General features: G+C 37.0%; 1 protein-coding gene across 1 annotated transcript in view; it reads right to left on the bottom strand.

The window, feature by feature from the left end:
* Positions 1–19480, bottom strand: part of LATS1 (large tumor suppressor kinase 1) — a 40459-nt gene that overhangs the window by 8855 nt on the left and 12124 nt on the right. The window contains exons 2-6 of the mRNA XM_023633126.2: positions 18297–18784; positions 13378–13525; positions 5556–7069; positions 2962–3544; positions 123–305 (exon numbers count right to left, since the gene is read on the bottom strand). Coding sequence (XP_023488894.2) covers positions 123–305; positions 2962–3544; positions 5556–7069; positions 13378–13525; positions 18297–18638 — 2770 coding nt within the window. The 5' untranslated portion in view covers positions 18639–18784. The remainder of the gene's footprint in view (positions 1–122; positions 306–2961; positions 3545–5555; positions 7070–13377; positions 13526–18296; positions 18785–19480) is intronic.

Genomic DNA, 19480 nt, shown 5'->3' with positions numbered 1-19480 from the left:
TTAATATTAAGTCACCAATTTATACTGTAAAACCCTTTTATTAAAAACCCCCAAAATAAGCTGTATTCTAATGTAAATTTCAGCTGGTCTTACTGAGATTATTGATGAAACAAATGTTTTACCTGTTCGTAACAACACTTCAGGTGCAATATAATTGGGAGTCCCAACCAAGGAATGCGCTAGACATCGCTGGTGCTGGCGTGCAGCTCTCCGCTCTAGCGGCTTCAGTCTGTCTCCACATCGACAGTTAGAGGGGTCACCCCATTCATTACTGAAATCCATGCTGTCTTGCCGTGGATGGTCACCTGTGTAGTTTAAAAAAAATAAAAAAGTGACAGGAACAAGAATAAACCTAAAGTCTGTTTAATCTTTTGACATCATGGCTTAGAGTTAACAACACTCTCCCCTTGTGACAAGCTAAGACATAACGTACGGCAAGTCACTTGATTCTGTTTATTACTGACTAGAGCCTGTGCTCTGAGATAATAACAGGACAAATTTTACACTAAAAAAAAATAGCCTAAGATTCAGTAATTTATTCAATGTTAAATGATGACAAAAGTCATGAGTAGGAAGGATTAGAGTTTGTTATTCAGACTGCTCCCCATTACTACTCTGCACAAAGTTTCAAACAAATTAGATCAGTATTTCATTCAATCAACAGGTGACAACGATAAATAAGAAAGACAGGGTTCTTCTCTCAGGCAGTTTCTCTGTAGGTGAGAAAAACAACAAATACATATATAAGAAACAGTGAGGGGCCGGCCCAGTGGTGCAGCAGTTAAGTTCGCACGTTCTGCTTCTTGGTGGCCCGGGGTTCACCGGTTCGGATCCTGGGTGCTGACATGGCACTGCTCATCAAGCCATGCTGTGGTAGGCATCCCACATATAAAGTAAAGGAAGATGGGCATGGATGTTAGCTCAGGGCCAGTCTTCCTCACCAAAAAGAGGAGGATTGGCAGCAGTTAGCTCAGGGCTAATCTTCCTCAAAAAAAAAAAAACCACACAGTGATGTGTCCCACATGGAGAATCAACATGGGGTGATGTGACAAATGTGCTAGGATGGTTAGGGGAGAGCAATTGAGGTGACATTTGTAATAAACAAGAGGGACTCAACCATGTGAAGACCAGGGCAAGGTATTCTACCCAGAAACAACAGCGACAGAGACATCAGTGTGCTTAACCTAGGGGAGAATGGGAGGATATGGAGTGGGAGCCAGTGCACGTGGGTTTTGTAAGCAAAAGAAATGGTTTGCCTTTTCCTCTCAGTACAGGTGGAAAACACCAGAGTTTAGAGCAAGAGAATGACAAGATCTGATTCATGTTTAAAAAAGAAAACTAACTGCTACACGTGTGGAGAACAGATTTCGGGGAGGACAAGAATGAATAGAGCAGTTCAGAGGCTATTCCAGTTAAGCTTGGACAATGATGGTAATAATGGAGATGGAGAAAAGTGAACAAACTCAGGATATATTTAAAGGTAAAGTAAGGAGAACTTATGATTAGATGGCGGGGAATGTGGGGGAAAAAAGAATCAAGGATAACTAGGTGGGGGTGGTGCTACAATTTCCTAAAATGGCAGACAGGAAGGGGAACAAATATGAGGGGGAGAAATTAAGAGTTGTTTATTGGCAATGTTAAGTTTGAAAGGCCTATCAGAAATCCATATAAAAGGGAGAGGCCATTTCTAGAGAGAAAGATTTACAAGTTACTGATAACAGAGATGGTATTTAAAGCCATGACTGGATGAAATCACCTAGAAAAATGTATCAGAAATTAACCTAACTGTAATAATCTTCTGGGTTGTTTTATTAAAATAAAATTTCCTCCCCCTGGTGAAGATTTTCAATCAGAAGACTAGAACAGAGCTTAAGAATCATATTTTTAAGAAGAGTCCCGAAGTAATCAGGTGAATCTGGGGAGAAATTAAATTACATTAAGCTGAATATTAAAGTAGGTTCAGGTGTCTCAGATCTGTCCCTTTAATGTCAATCTGCCTGTGATCACAGAAGCACAGGAGGCTAACGATACTTCAGAGGGTTGCTGTGAGCATTAAATTAGAATATGTCAAGCACCTAGTCATAGAAAGTATTCAACAAATGTCAGATCAACTTACACTTTCACTAGCACTTGAAGGGATCTTGGTGAGGCAGTGTGGTGTAGTAGAAATAACATGGTCCCTGTAATCAGACAAACCTGGGTTCAAAGCCTAGCCCTTACCCTAATTTTCTGTCTGACCTTGGGCAAGTTTCTTCATCTAACTAAGCCTCAGCTTCTTCATCCTGCCTCACAAGGACATTGTAAGGACTAACCAGGATCATGTACATAAAGCACTTATGGTTAAATAAGTTGTGTAATATACAATGGAATCCTAAATAGCAGTGAAAATACATGTTATATGCAATAACATAGATGAACCTCAAACACATAGAAGTCAACACAGAATACATACACAATGATTACATTTAAATAAAGTTTCAAGAGTAGACAAAATGAAATAATATATCATTTAGGGATGTGTACCCATGTGGTAAAAGTATAGAGAAACGTGTAAAGAACTGATTACAAAGTTCTGAAATAATGGTTACTTCTGTGGAGGAAAGAAGGACGAAGTGATTGTTTTAGAGGCTTTGAAAGTACTGATAATCTAGTTCATAAGCTGAATGATGGGTACAGGGCTTTACTTAAAAATTATTTTTAAAATGTTCCTTGTCTGACATATTTCAAATTAACAAAATGTAAGGAGGTTAACTCAAATGTGAATGATATTTAGAAATAATTGAATCTAACACACTCTCATTTTATATGTCTAAGCGTCTAAAGGATTCACCCATGTTTATCCAACAGAGGCAAGACTGACCCAGGACTTCTGGCTCCCATGTAGTGATAATACCATCATATATTTTATTGCATTAATAAATCATGTTAATATGTACAAATAAATTTTATGATTTTACTCACCACTCTGATAGTACTTAGAATCATGTGTCCATCTGAAGCCAGTGCAGAGGCCGAAGTCAGTCAATTTAATATGACCATCACGATCGATCAAAATGTTATCAGGTTTAATATCTCTATGAATAAAACCCATTTTATGAACACTTTCAACTGCACAGGTAAGTTCTGCTATGTAGAATCGTGCCAGATTTTCTGGAAAGATGCCCATTCTAATTAATAGACTCATCATATCACCCCCAGGAATATAGTCCATTACAAAGTATAAATTGTCCTTATCTTGGAATGAATAATATAGACGAACTACCCATTCGTTATCAGCTTCGGCCAGGATATCTCTCTCAGCTTTAACGTGAGCAACTTGGTTTCGAAGGAGAACATCTTTCTTTCGAAGAGTTTTTGTTGCATACAAAGCCTTAGTATCTACTTTTCTTGCTAGACAGACTTCACCAAATGCTCCTATTCCTAGTGTCTTTATCTTCACAAACATAGACTTGTCCATTTTAGCCCTCTTAAGACGGATATAATTAGACTCTTTTTGGCAAAGCATCTTTCTCATTTGATCCTGGGCATCTTGAGATAATCCAACCTAGACAAATAAACTAAATGTTAAATGAGGAATTATCTTCTATAGTGAATATTAAGAAATAGCTTGAAAAAAATCAGGCATATATTTAAAGGTTAAATGCATAATAATTTTTAATAAAGCATGTTAGAAATTTAGAATATATTTCAGAGAAAATTAATTATCAAAAGTGCAGCTTAAAGGATGGTTAACAGGACATACAAGGTGAGTATATATATGCAGACTGTGCTGTAGAGAGCAAGAAGATGATGCCAGTGGTCAGCTTTCTACTCCTCTCTATTGCACTCCAAAGAAATGTTCCCAATGTGCATTAGTTAAACATCTATTAACATGCATCCTCATCTATCTCTCCATGCATATTCTTCCCAAATTACATGACCAGATTGTCTTCATTATATGCTTCTCTTCGTGGATTGCCTGGGCCTCAAATATTCTTCCTCCCATTTTATTCTTCATGAAAACAAATTCTTCCACTCCAGGTTTATTTATTTTAAAAAACTGATGTATGCAGAACAAAAGAATGTCTTTTCTAACTACCACTCATTAAATCAGGCTTTTATCTTTCTCAAGATATTAGATTAAGGGTAGGATTCACAGCCATCACTAACACACAATGCAAAGGTTTTCTCTGGCCTTATTTAAGAGGGACACCTTGTTTGATCACAAGGTATTTTTTAGATATTTTGAAACATTTCAAAGAATAGTCACTGTGACTTACAAAGGTACCAAAACACAGGTAAAAACAGAAACCAATTTCTAGTAGACACGGAATACCCGGATTTAGAAGGAGGAACAGTTTATTTTTGGCTAGTTAATAAAGAACTAATTTAAGGTTTAAATAGAAAAGGAATTTGATTTAAAAAGTAGAGTCTAATTCTAGAAATGGCAAGACTAATTAAAACATAGCAACCTCATGCTTCTGTTAGGATGCGCATTTGCATGCAAAATCTTTTCAGAAGGGTGGCATGCCAGACTCAGTATAGAACTGTTTCTCTTAAAATCTTACTTGCCTACACAGTAATGGAGGCTACAGAAGTCAGCAAAGCTTCCAACACCATAAAAGTTTAAATCAGCTATTAGTGAAAGTGAAGAGGAAAAAGGAAAAATAAACTAAGAAAATACATACAGACAGACTTTAGTAAGAAATCCTAAGAGCTAAAATATGGATAAGTCATACAGATTATCACGGAATTTCTCATCTAACAAAATTCAATTTATAACAGGAATAACAATATTGTGAAATCAGATATAGGAAAATAATCTTAAAAGAATGGCTCTCAAGTTATGTGAGAAAGTTTTATTACAAATTTAAGCCTCTTAGATTTTGAGCAATAGATCTAGGATTAGGAGTCAAATCTTTGAACTGTAAACGTGACAAAAACAATGATGATAGTACCACCACAATATCCAGTGAAGAGATCTATAGGGAATCACAACAGAGATTAATCTAAAGTGAGTATTTACCTATTCGGATCTCTTTTTTAGTAGTTTAATAATGTCAGCACATTTTCCCAGTACATTATAAAAATGAAATTAGAAGGGGAAATAACTGAAGGGAGATGTCTCTGACACTTTCTAACAAGATCAATGTAAGGAATAAACCCACAAGCCCCAAAACACCTATAAATAAAAATAAAAGTTTCATAACTGTGTCAAGAGACGGGATCCAGATATTTCTAGCTTATTTTAAAATGTTGTAAAACAATGTGTAAAACCTAGAAAATAACCTTTGCTCCAATTTCATATAAAGGAATTATGTGCACCTAACCTGCACACTATAAATTATATTTTTCTTAATTTATGTGAAGAACTTTATTACAGGAAATTCTGAGTAATTCTTAAAATACTAAAATAAAATGCTACAATCAAAAGTACTTTAATGTTTACTGACTTAAATAATTGGTAATATATTTAGCTATCAAACGAAAGAAAAATATTGGACCACAATATTTTAAAATAAACACCAAGTAAATAGATGATCAAGTATAAAAATGGGCATTTTAAAAGGCTTTACCCGCATCATTTCATTCTCTAATTGTTTTTTACGATGTAGACGTTGCTGATGAGATTTGAGTACATTTTCTACATGTTGCTCCATAAAGAATTTAAATGCCTGAGGAGAATAACTTTGAATACGAGACTCCCTTCGCTCTTCATCTTTCTTGTTTTTCCTTACGGTGATCGGGGAAGTTGTGATCTGTTTCTTTTCCTTCTCCCCACTATCGACATTTTCATAACTTTTTTCACTCTCCTCTTCCTTGGGCAGGCTTGGCTGATCCTCCTTGCTGGATTTCCCGACTGATTCATATGGAGGAACAGGCGGGTTTTGGTGGAGCAGGTGTTTTGGATAAGGTGGTGGTGGGCCTTGATAGTTGGGAGCTTCAGCAACAGGAGGCATAACAGTCATATTTGAAGGGCCCCCCTCAGGAAAAGGACTCGGTTGAACAGTTTGGATTGGCTGTGGTACCCAAGAAGGGTGTGTTGGTGCTAAGGCAGTCTGGAGCTCTGGTTTTAACACACGTATACTTTTCACAGGCTGTTGAATAGGAGCTGGTGTAATAGCAGTGACTGTTGTAGCTGAAGGCTGAGAATTAGCAGAATGACTTGTTCTATTTCCTAATGGGTTATTAAAAGAATTTGACCTCACTGGTATGTTAGGTTGCCATGCAGGGATTTCATGCCCACTGCTTGGGGACGACTGGGCTGGAGCAGAAGATGACTGAGGCCAAGTCGTTTGCAGTCCAGGTACATTAATGTTATAAAGTTCCATGTTATGACTGTTTCTGTTTGGCACCATCATGGATTGAGGAATATTTCCATTTGTATATGATGAAGGAGCAGGAGATCCCACTGTTTGTAAAGCAGAAGGGCTTTGTCCATTAGTTGGGGTTAGAGGATACGGAGGGGGTGGCTGCCGATTCACAGCTCCAGCAGGGACAACATTTTGGTGTATCATAAAATCAGTTTGACCACTACCATTCTGAAGTCCAGGCCTCCCTGGTGGAAAGTTAAATTTGTTAGAACTCTGCATGATGATTGGTTGTCTGCCAACAGGAACAGAACTCATGCCTCTCTGTCCCTGATTAGGAGGATTCATGGGGGACGTGTTCAGAGGAGGTGGAGGATAGCCCTCCTGCCAGGTTCCAGGTGGAACGGGAGAGATTCGAGAAATGACGTACTCCATGTTCCCAGAATAGCGCTTTGTTTGAGAGTTCGGTTCCCACGAGGGGGGAGGTGGTGTTGTACCTCTTGGAGGGGGAGTCTGGCCTCTTGGAGGTGGTGGAGGAGTGACACTCCTTACTTGAGGAGGTGGTGGAGGGTTCACTCTCTGTCCGTTGCTAGGATGAACTTGAGCAAATCCTGTTATACCAGATCCTGACAAAGGTCTTCCTGCGTCTGTCTGCGAGTTGGGACTTTCAGAACGATAGGCCACACTTTCTCCTAGTGGTGGGCCGTGTCTCTGAGGGACTAAGGATTCTTTAGAACCTTTCCAGCTTTGTTTGCGGTTAATTGATTGTTGCACACTCCCTGTGTTCATAAAACAGAGAAAAAAACCATGTTTTTAATCTCTTATTTTTGAAAAATTTAGCTTGGAATTCTGACACTACTAAATGATAATTCTCTTCCAAGAATTACAAAAATCAACTTTTAGTAAGTGGTTTTATTTTACCTTTTAAAATTTTATTTATTTTTGACTAGGTAATACATTCTCATAGCTCAAAATTCTGGAGAAACAAAAGGATACCCACCTTTGTGCCTCAGCCAACCTCTTCCTTGAAGGTAACTAATGTCAGTAAGACAGCTTAGGGATACACAAGTAAATAGTATACCCCCTATATATACTATCGCGCCTGGCTCTTTTAACATTAAAAAATTGCAGATTCTGTATCAGTATATAAAGTATTTCCTCACTTTTAAAAAAATGTTATCACAGTTTTTCACTGTACGGATGTACTCAAATTTATTTTATTAGTTCCCCTATTGATGGATTCTAAGGTTGTTTCTAGTCTTTGCTTTACAAAAAAAAAAAAGCCAATGAAAAATTTTGTACAGATATCATTTCATATATATGTTAAGTAGATAAATTATTAGAAGTGGCATTATTGAGCCAAAGGGTGTGACCATTTGTAATTATGATAGATGCAACAACTAATTTTAAATACCTTTCAACATGATTTTTAAAACAGAAAAAAACACAGCAGGGGACAATTAGCTGAACACTAAATAAGGTATAAATTTTACAGAGTCTTTCTTTAATGGAATTTCCAAATAAATGAAACAGGCAAGAAAATACAGGATACCAAAAAAAATGAAATATTTAAAATATTCTGGCCACATGTAAAAAGATATATAATACATTTAAAAAGATATATAATACATTTGTATAAAATACAATATATATAAATAATACATTCCAGAAGGATTAAACATTTAAGTGTTAAAGATGAAACTATACAAGTACTAGGAAAAACAAGTGAAGATTCAATAATATAAGATTCAATAATTTTCTGCCTCTTGGGAAGGTCTTCCAGGTATGACAAAGGGAGACAGCATATAGTAAAAGACTGACAGATCTAAATACATAAACTCTTATCACCATTCAAAACAAACAAGAAACATCTGCAAATTTGAAAGGTCAACATCATGCCGGGAGAAAATATATTTAATAATACATAGGAGATAAAAGTGGTGAATGCACAGTTTAACACTCCACTTCATCTAGGCTGGGCAACATCTTGAGTCTATGACTTTAGGGAAAGTCATTACTGTGGGCAAGCTGAGCAAGTCCTCTGGCCACCAAGCTAGTCTCACCTTCCTCAGACAGTCAGCTGAAGCTAAATACACGTCACTCACCCAGCTTTTACCAGTTAAAAGTCAGTCTCTGCAACCCTAGAGTACACTGCCGTCCCTGTTGATGTGCACCTCCCATAAAGCTCTCCGTGCTCTTCCAGTCCCCAAACCCTCCCACTATCGCCCTCTAGGCATGCTCTGCTCTATAACCGCAAATGCTCCTGTATCATTAACCTCCGCTCCAAGCTTTCCCACCACCTCTTTAAAGCTGGTTATCTTCTGCTCACATCACTTTCCTTTCAGGTCTTTGCAATTAACGTTTTCTTTAAAAACTGAGCTAAAAGGAGGGATTCTACCCCTTTGCTCTCCATTTATACTTCCAATTATTATTGTTTTTTACACTTTTGTAAAAAAGCCAGCTCTTTGGAAGCTCATGCTATCTGGGAGGCCATGTTCATTCTTCTCACCTAATGAACTCCCACTTGCTCACCCTCATGTACCCATAACTTGGGTATTCAGTCTACCCTACACCCTGCCACCATTCTGTAACTTCAACATCCACAAAGACAAACTATCCCATCACCCTCACTTCTCATTTCTTCAGCTCCTCCCCTCTACTCCACCTAAATATCACTCCCAAGATCACATTTCTAATTTTGATATTATCCATCTGTGCTTCTTTTTCAAAATCACTAATTTAAAGTTTATACTCTTGGATCACAACTTCTTCTCCTCCTCATGTTTACTCCTACTGCAAACATTCTTCAACCTCATCAAGACCTCCAATATTTAATCTTCTACTTCATCAGTCCTCCTCTTTCTTTATGGTGCACTTTAGCCAATGTAAATCCATGGTCCATCACTTCTTTCTTCCCTTTGTATTCCTTCTCTCCTCTCCTCATTTCTCTTCATTCATTAAATATTTATTGAGCATCTATATACTAGGCACTGCCCTAAGCAATCCAAGTGCATTGGTGAACAAGATAACATCCCTGGCCCCATGAAAGTTACATTCTTGGAGGAGGAGACTCACAATAAAAAAGTGAATAAATGAACAAGGTAACATCCAGGTATGATAGATGCTATATTAAGGAAACATAAATGGTGTCAAATGCTAGAGAGTAACAGGAGGATAGAAAGGGAAGAGTGGTCAGAAAAGGCTCCACCAAGCAAAGGACATATGATCTAACACTGGGCAAGGGTCCTGAGGTGGGAGTTTGGTATTTTCCAGGAACAAAAAAGAAACCTCATATGGCTGGAGAAGCAGTAAATGAGGGGAAGAGTGGTACTAGATGAAGTCTGAGAGCAGCGAAGCCACAGAGAGGAGTTTGGAAGGAATGAGAAGCCACTAAAGGCAGAGGAGGAATATGCTCTGATCAAGATTGAAATTACCCTTTCAGCAATATTCTAAACTCCCTTTATCTCTCTATCTTATCTTGCACATGTTTAGTAAAACTCCAGTCACGGATGATTCCAGCCATCTACTTTTTCTCATGCCTGCTAGAAAAGGTGATGTAAAGAGCAGACGGATCCCACCAAAAATTCAGGATCAGCATCATCAAACGGCTTCAGCACTGCCGGGAAATCCAACTGCTTCTTTTGGTCTCCGGTCCTCTCACCAGTCTCAACTGCCTGCCCCATTCCCCAACCACCATGCTTAGCTGACTTGCTACTTCAGAGGAAACTGAAGGCATCAGAAAGGAATTCCCTTATTCCCTAATAATTTTCCTGTTAGAGCAAAATGGTTGTTTTTCTTCCTAGGTAAAGCTGATAATCTCTCATCCTGTGCTTTGGATCCTCCTTCTCCTGGCTTCTCAGGAACCTTACTTGATCCTTCCCTCTTGAATATTTAATTTCATCCTCTTAATTGGAGTCTTGCAATTATCTTTTAAACATGGCTAAGTCTTTCCAATTAAAACAATAATAAGGCTCTCCCTCCACTCCCATATAGACTGCTACCTCCAAGTGTTATTTGGTGCTGGTCCACAAACTGATACCGGCCCATCATGAGATAAGTATGGAAGTTGACAGTAAAAATTTAGAAACTTTTACAGAAATCTGATAGAGTAATTTTATGTCTGTTAAATGTAAGAATAAAATATTTGGACTTATATTTTGTATGTCATTTAAATTTTTAATTTTCTAATAATTCATTATTACTGTATTTTATGAAATTATTAATCCATAATGAATTAGAAATTAAAAAATTAAGATATTCACCATAGATAAGAAGCACTACTTTGCTAATGTCCTCATTCTATCCTCAGAGAAAAATTCTCAAAGAGTAATCTCTACTTGAGTTCTTTACCTTATATCCATTTATTCCTCACCCCACTCCAATCTGAGTTATGATCCCATGACTGAACAGAAACGTTAGCCCATGTGTTACGTGCTGAATTGTGTCCCCCCAAAATTCAGAAAGTCTGAACTCCCAGTACTTCAGAACATAAGTGTATTTGGAGACAGGGCCTTTAAAGAGGTAATTAGGGTTAAATAAGCTCTTTAGGGTGGGCCCTAATCGAATATGACTGGTGTCCTTATGAGAATAGGAAATTTGGACAGAGAGAGAGAGAGAGAAACACCAGACACATGGACCTGCAGAGGGATGACCATGTGAGGACCCAGTGAGAAAGTGGCAATCTATAAGGCACGGAGAGAGGCCTCAGGAGAAACCAAACCTGCTGTCTCCTTGATGTTGGGACTTCTATCCTCCAGAACTGTGACTCTCTCTCTCTGTTATTTAAGCCACCCAGTCTGAGGTATTTTGTTATGGCAGCCCTGGCAAACTAATGCACCCACTTACTATAGCCAACAAGATATTTTCTAGTTTTCACCTTGGTCAACCCCTCTTTCTTAGTAGTATTTGGCATTTTTGACCATTGCCTCCCCTTCTTGACACATTCTCTTCCCTTGACTTTCAAGACACTAGAAACCTTGGCTTTTTTGCTTCCTCTTTAATTCTTCTGTCTTCTTTGCAGGCTTATCCTCTCCTATCAGCTACTAAATAATAGGCTTGGTTCTAGGCCATCTCGTCACTTTTGTCCACATTATCTTCCTTAGGTGATCTATTTCATATGCAGGGCTGATACATATATATCCAGCTCCCTACCTGACATCTTCACTTGGATAACTCAATGAGCCTAACTCAACCTTAAGTCCAAAAGCAGACTTACGATCCTTCTCCTCCAAATCCTGTTCTCTCCTAGCCCTCCGTTTCATAATGTGGGATATCACCATCCATCTATTTTTCTATGCCTAAAGACTAAGAGTCGTTCCTCTCATTATCATCCCTTATATGTAAGCTATCACCTAGTCCTTGTCAATTGTACTCCTCCCATCTCGCTTAATTCTTTCACTTTTCTCCACTGCTATCTCTCTAGTCCAAATTACCTTCATTTCCCATGAACTACCGTATCTCTTATCAAGTCTATTCAGATACCCTCCCTTGCTCTCTCTAAGCTGTTTTCATCCAGTACAGCCATCTTTTTGAAACACAAATCTAATCATGTCATTACCTTGCTGGAAGCATTTCCATAACTTCCTGCTGCTCTTAGGATAAAATCAATATAGAAATCAGACCCCTATGTACTTCTCCAGTCATATCTCCTACTCTTGTTTTGAGTGCTCTAGCCCCTTTCATTTCTTCGAATGTGGCATCAAAACCTGCCAAAGAGGCCATGCATAGGGACAATCTTCCTCACTAAACCCATCCCCATTAATCCTTGTCTTTCTTCAGATAACAGCTCTAGTATCAGTTTCACAGGAAGGTTTTATCTAATCTCCTTGATTGGGTCAAAATTCCTTCTATTACATGAGTCCATAGTATCACACAACTCTCTCCTCTTATTTGCATGCATATAGGTGTAATTCTACACATTTGTGTGAATATTTGACCTCCCTTACTAGAATGTCAGCTCTACAAAAGGACAAGAACTTTATACCCAATGCGGAGCAAAGGGCCAGAAACAGTGGTCGATCAATAAAAATTTACTGAATGAAAGGAAGAATGAATAAATAAGGCCTCTTACAAATCAATAAAAAAAGACAAATACAAGATTAACAAAGAATTAAACTACCAATTTAAAAATAACCAATAAATGTTCAACCTCATCAGTGATCAAAAAAAGTGAATGTAAAATGAGATAGTATTTCCACAGCCATTAAATATACAAAAATGATAAGAGCTTGGATTTACTAATATAAGCAATCTTATATTAAAATTGATCAGGAGAATATAAGTTGATAACACCTTTCTGGACAGCAATATCTAAGAAAAACCTCAAATTTTTGCAAGTCTTTGAAAATTTACTTTTATGAATCATCGGAAATGTACAAAGATTTAGATATAAGGGCATTTACTGACAGTGCTGTCTATAATGGCAAAAAAATAAAGGAGACAAGGCAAATATCAAAAAATGAGAGACTGGTTAAATAAAGTATGTGATAAATCTATTTTAATGTAGCTATTAAAACTATTTTGTAGAGCATTTAATAACAAGGAAAGTTATGCAAGGTATATTAAGTGAGTAAAGTAGGTTTTAGTATGACTCCATTGTTTGCTTAAACACTAAGAATCAAAACACACATATAAAACTACTCAAGTTTTCCAACGAGAAAAAAGACTGGGAAATAAAACACACAGAAATCTTGTGGGTATTAATTGTGGTGTTTTCTTTTTGCTTATTTACTTTTGAAATATTCTATGATGAGCGTGTTTTACTCTTACAATAAGAAAAAATTATAAAAAGAAAAAAAGAATAGTTTGAAAGATGATATTTGTGGTTAAAAAGAAATATTTCAGTTGCAGTATAACCAATCAAGTAGTTCTCAACCTAGACTGCTGCTTATCAGAATTACCTATGCAACTTTAGGGACCCGTCCTCCAGTTCATTTTGGTATAACACTACAATGGTATCATTCTAATTTGAGACTCTCACATACTGTGATGCTTTCAACAATTTCTAAGACCAAAGATTTGATGTAATTAAATATTTTAAAACAATACTATAAAATAAGAGACTAGAAAAAAACATTTGATTAATCACCTGGTTTCAAGCTGGCATTAATAGGTCTGGCAACTGCTACAGCCATCTGTTCCCGTCGAGGATCTTGGTAACTCATTTTACTAATGAACTCAATCGCAGCTTCTATACTTCTGTTATTAGTTTTCTGAAGAGCTTGTATAACCATATCCTGATATGAAGTTTTAAAAAAAGAAACAAAATTTAAATCTTATAATTAAAAAATAGTAAGAGACAAAAAGCAATATGATGTTCCACTAGACAAATTCATAATTATGAAGAAAAACGCCCCAAACCATATATTAATATCTTCTTTGTAAAACTACTATAAAAATCCATACAATCTCAAATTTCTAAAGAAAACATAACAAACCCTCAAATCCTTCAAATGTTTCTTTAATATTTTTATCTTCATGTAACATATTACTGTTTTCTTCTAGGATTAACAACTTCTTGGTACAGTCATAGCAACATGATTCTGATTATTTCTCATTCTTAATTTCATTCTTATATAAACAAACAGAGACTATCAGACTGTTAGAAAAGTATCAATCAAAATACTGGAAGCTACTCATGTCATTAAAGATTTTACGAAGCACCTTTGCCACTGTGTTTACTAGTAAAAAAGCTATGTAATTCTGGTTCCTATCCTTTAGAGCTTACATTTTTAGAGAACTTTATTTATAAGGACAAAAATAGAGGACAAATGGTAGAAGAAAAACACTTAGCCTGTATATGATTATGTGATAAAGACTTTAGTAGGCTAGATGGTATAATGGAAAAAGCAGAGAGTTTGGAATCAAATAGAACTGAGTTTGAGTTCTAGTAGCCTCCCAGTACTGTGCTTTTGTTTTTCATGCTTAGAAGCAAAAATACAGTCCAGTGATTGTACATTTGTGTGCCCTACTTTAGAAGTGTGTGAACTGGGGCCGGCCCTGTGGCCAAGTGGTTAAGTTCATGCAATCTGCTTCGGCGGCCCGGGGTTTCGCTGGTTTGGATCCTGGGCGTGGACATGGCACCACTCATCAGGACACGTTGAGGCGGCGTCCGACATGCTACAACTAGAAGGACCCACAACTAAAAAAATATACAATTATGGGAGGATTTGGGGAGAAGAAGCAAAAAAAAAAAAAAAAGGAAGATCAGCAACAGTTGTTAGTTCAGGTGCCAATCTTTATTTATTTATTTTTATTATTATTATCATTTTTTAAAGATTTTGTTTTTCCTTTTTCTCCCAAAGCCACCCGGTACATAGTTGTGCATTTTTAGTTGTGGGTCCTACCAGTTGTGGCATGTGGGATGCCGCCCCAGCATGGCCTGATGAGCAGTGCCATGTCTGCACCCAGGATTTGAACCGGTGAAACCCTAGGCCGCTGCAGCAGAGCACACAAACCTAACCACTCGGCCATGTGGCTGGCCCCCAGGTGCCAATCTTTAAAAAAAAAAAAAAAAAAGTGTGTGAACTTTAGCAAGTTATTTAACATTTCAGAGCTCAATTTTTTTTTTTTATCTGTAATACACTCACAGAGTTGAAGTGAGGGTTAAATAAAAAACATGTAAAAGCACAGTGCCTGGAGCTCAGACGTGGGTTGTCCTCTTGCTCTACTCCTTGTCCTTTATGTGGAAACATAAATTATACACTAACATGCAGAAAGTATAGTGATATGCATTTTTCAAGAGGGAAGCAGGTACTTACTTGTCCTAGAGGATTTAGTATTTCAAATGATACTATAAATGAAATATGGCTTAGTAAGACTAATGGGTGAAGGAGCTACTGACAGAAGATCCTCCTACATGAAATGACTGGAGTTGAGTGTGAGACCAACCAAAAAAAGGCTGTAGGAGAGACCTGTTGTCTACTCAAGATCCATTTTCCCTTTCTTGGAAAAAGTTACTAATTTTGTTGGAAGAGGTTTTCCTTACAGCTACAGTGGCGACATGATGATTCAGACCAATGAGACAAAAGCAAGGACTTATGGAAGAATGTTATCTCTGATTTATGTACTGGTCCTTCCTGCATCCTGTTTCCTAGACAACAGATATGATACCTGTGCTAGAGCACGTTGCCACCAAGAAGGAAAATTCAAGAGACTCATAAGAGTCCCAGGTTCTGACAGCTTTAAGAGATTGAATTAATGCTATATAAACCAAGTCACTATTTTGTTTAAAGCATTATTATTTGGATTTTTGTTAAAAGCGACCAAACTCAATCCTTTACTGATACAAAGGTACAGTGGGGTCACATTTTACACCAACCAGACTTTGCAAATTTGTAGTGAGACACAAAAGAGTTAATAAATCTTACTTTATGTGCAAATTTAAAATAATACAAATCACCCCAAATTAAAATTCACCAGGGAGTGGTTAAACCAAGTGAACTATACCTGTATTTATGCTACTATCTCATGGCAGTCCCATCTCAGTTGGTAAGAAAATTGGGACCCATGATCCTTTTTGAATATTGTGGGAACCATAATCTTGTTAAATGTGCTAGAATTTCAGTCTGTGATTTTATTTTTGAATATTTATTGCTATATGTTAAAATATTTTTTACATCTGTAATAATATCAACCAACGTTCCTTAAGTAAGAGTGTTAGTGCCCGTGTCAAAAAAAGTATCACCAAATCAGTAACTTGAGAAGTTTTATGTGATAAGAAAACATCATGTCCAAATTACTATGATTTTGTTTTTCATGCTTAGAAGCAAAAATACAATCTACTGATTGTACATTTATGTGCCCCAGGAACGCACCAATCCTATTTAAAATTTATTCCTATGAGGAAATTAGTCTTGAAATATTTGAGGTTTTAATTTTACCAAGCACCAGAAACATATTCTCAAAAAACTGCTACTGCCTTGAATTTGGCATAGCTAAGGGAATAGATTAGGTCTTATGAAACGATAAAAATAATGAAGTGAAAACTGGATAAGAATTTTGAAGTACCAAGTTAGGATCTTGAACAAATTCTGCAATATAATGGGAAGCTATCAAAATGAGTGATTCAAGGAGGCAATAGAATTACCATATTCTTTATATCACCATGGGTATAAATAACACCATACCTTCATTATTTGGACAAATGAGGATTGATAACTATCTAAGTGCTTTTAGCAAGGCAATCTTGCCTTAAGGGGTTATTAATGTCATAAGGTGGGGCTGGCCCCGTGGCCGAGTGGTTAAGTACGCGCGCTCCGCTGCAGGCGGCCCAGTTTCATTGGTTTGAATCCTGGGCACGGACATGGCACTGCTCATCAAGCCACGTGGAGGCAGCGTCCCACATGCCACAACTAGAAGGACCCACAACGAAGAATATTCAACTATGTACCAGGGGGCTTTGGGGAGAAAAAGGAAAAAATAAAATCTTTAAAAAAAAAAAGTCATAAGGTGACAATTTTGAGACGTGTGATTGTAATAAAGCTAACATATCTTTGTAATGCAAAGAAATTATTGTTATTATTGCCAACAGAATAGGGCATTAACCAATGCCTTAGATTTCTTAAAACTGTCTACATTAGAGAGAAGTTTTAAGTACCTTAAAGGTACGGACCATGTTTGGGATGACTCACTGTCCTGATTGATGGGTTTCCACACGGTAAGAGCTCTATGAATACACATCTTCGGAGGTGACTTATCTGACTTAACACACTACCACTGACGGGCCTTCACAGCTGTGCGATTTCTAAACTCTCCTTAGCAATAGACAAAAGCAAAGAAGAAGGTCAAGGATTCACCTGTTTCTTTATTCTTTGCCTTTGGGCTAAGGGATTAGGAAGAAAATAGCCTGGAGAATCTCCATTCAAGCCATTTCCTTAATCTTCCAACTACTAACCAAGATAACATCCCAGGTCCTCTCCTCTCTCTCTATCTTCTGGTGCAAATCCCATAGTTTTAGAACACAAGAACAAAAATGATAGGAAATAATAATAATCAAATGGATGAATAAAATGGGCCAGAAAAAATAATCTTTCTTCCTAGTTTAGTTGTAAATCTCCCTTTTCAAATCCTTTACTGTAATGCATACCTAATTAGGTTCTCAATTTAAAATTAAATACAAAGATATCTGAAAATGTGGTCACTCGAAGGATTAACAATAGTGAAGGAACTTTAAGGGTAGTTATCATTGTGCAGTAAAGCTAAAGGTAATTTTCAGTTTCTTCTTTATAGTTTTTACTTTTTAACAGGGAATAGATATTACTTTTATAATCAGGGAAAAAGTTACTATGATTTTGAAAGAAAATGTGATTCTTCATTATTCACACTTACCTTTTCCATGGCCAATTTTCATCTAAAATGATTTCTGCGACTTAAAATATTCATATAAGGTATGTCATCAGGGAAAAGAAATTTTATTAATAACCTAAAGAAAATGATTCAATCTATTGCTATAGAAAATTTTCAAAATGAGTTCTGAAGGTAAATATTAAAGACTTGGCATAATTAACATGATCTGAAATTTCATTAAAATAAAACTGAAATTCTTGGAGACTGAACAACATGTAAATTTTCAGTTTTTGTGAATTTAAGATTTGGTCCTGAGAGTGACGTCAACATAACTGCTTAACGAAATCCCTATCCTCCTTTCTCTGTAGTACAAACTTAAACTTCACCTCCTCAGAGCTGCCATTGCTACCTGAGCCATTCAGCTCACCGCGCTCCTCTGGCACACACATGTCCCTATCCTGCCTTCACCTGTACTTCCACTCGGACTTCATGACTCCACCTGGGAAATCCCAGAAACCACAGAGAAAACTAAAGAAATAATAATTTCTTTGCTTTAATAACTAATGTAATTGTAAACAACATTCTTTGCTGAGAGAAGATACAAATTTGTATACATGGTTACATTCTCTCAAAGGAAACATTTAGGCAAGAGAGAATGTGAAAAGTGTTACGTAGTATAGGGTAAGAAAAATCCTTTCTTTTGTCTTAAAAAGTTCTTACCTCATCAAATCCAGCAGCTTGCAAGTCTTGAAGCATTTGTGGATTAACTTCTGAAGTACTTCGACTTGTTTCATTTGCAAATGGTTGTAGAGAGTTTCGAATTTCCAGCAAGGCTTTATGATGTGTCCCAAATTTGGGTGGATTTCTGACTTGTCGAGGATCTTCAGTTGACATTTTACTCATATTATGCTCAGCCTTAGCAGCATCGGATGGTTTGGATAAATTCCTAAGGGATTCCCGAATTTCTTGCAACATTTGTCGGCTGCTGCCAGTGTAGTTACTGGCAGGAAAGGTCTTAGGCCTCATTTGTCTATATCCCTCTGGCTTTTCACTCCTCTTCATGAAAACATCTATATATATAACCCACTCAAAGGACTTCTTTAAGAGCTACTTGATAGATTCAGAGCTTTCTCTTGAGCAAAACTGAAGAAGATCCGATGCAGAAGTCCCCAGGAACGTTAAAATTCTTTACAATCAAATAATTAACCCTATAAAAGAAAAAATAAATAAAAGCTGTAAGTGATTAACTGATAGAGCAGTACCTTGTTTTACAGAAAAAAATCACTGATTTAGGAGTTAAGAGACCTAGGTTATAGTTCTGGCTCTATTAAGGATTACTGATGGTCAGGACAAGTTCGTTAACCTCTCTGTGCCTATTTTCTAATTATACATCACCTCAAGTAGTGGTTCTGATGCTAAAAGATAATTTTAAGAGCACTTTAGTAAGCATATAACACATATACAAATGCAAGGGATTACTAAGTGAACAATACAATGGGTGCCCTCTTGTTGGCAACTTCACCCAGCAGCTCCAATTTTAGATTTTACAAATTAGACTTCAAGTGTAAAATTTCTTGAGAAGAAAGGGTATTGTTGCCTTAAAAAAGGTTTTCAAACCACTTGTTCAGAAGTCACCTGTATGCTTGAAAAACATATGCTTGGGTTTATTTCCCAAACTGTGGAATGGGACTCGAGAGACAGTAAGCTTACTAACAATGCAACGGGGAAGGGCCTCTGAGGACGACTCCTCTTCCCCCTCACTTAAAGCATGGCTGTCTTCTACAGCGCACCCACAAAGCTGTCATCTGAAGTCCTTCTTAAATGTCTCCACTGATAGGGAAATCAGTACCTCAAGAAAGCCATTCCATTTGTAATCTGGAACAATTGCGGGACATGTTTTCTTT

This window comes from Equus caballus, chromosome 31 (assembly GCF_041296265.1).
Source record: "Equus caballus isolate H_3958 breed thoroughbred chromosome 31, TB-T2T, whole genome shotgun sequence".
Classification (NCBI taxonomy): Eukaryota; Metazoa; Chordata; class Mammalia; order Perissodactyla; family Equidae; genus Equus; species Equus caballus.
Note: the sequence above shows the minus strand (reverse complement) of the source record. Positions and strands in the feature narration are given on the sequence as shown.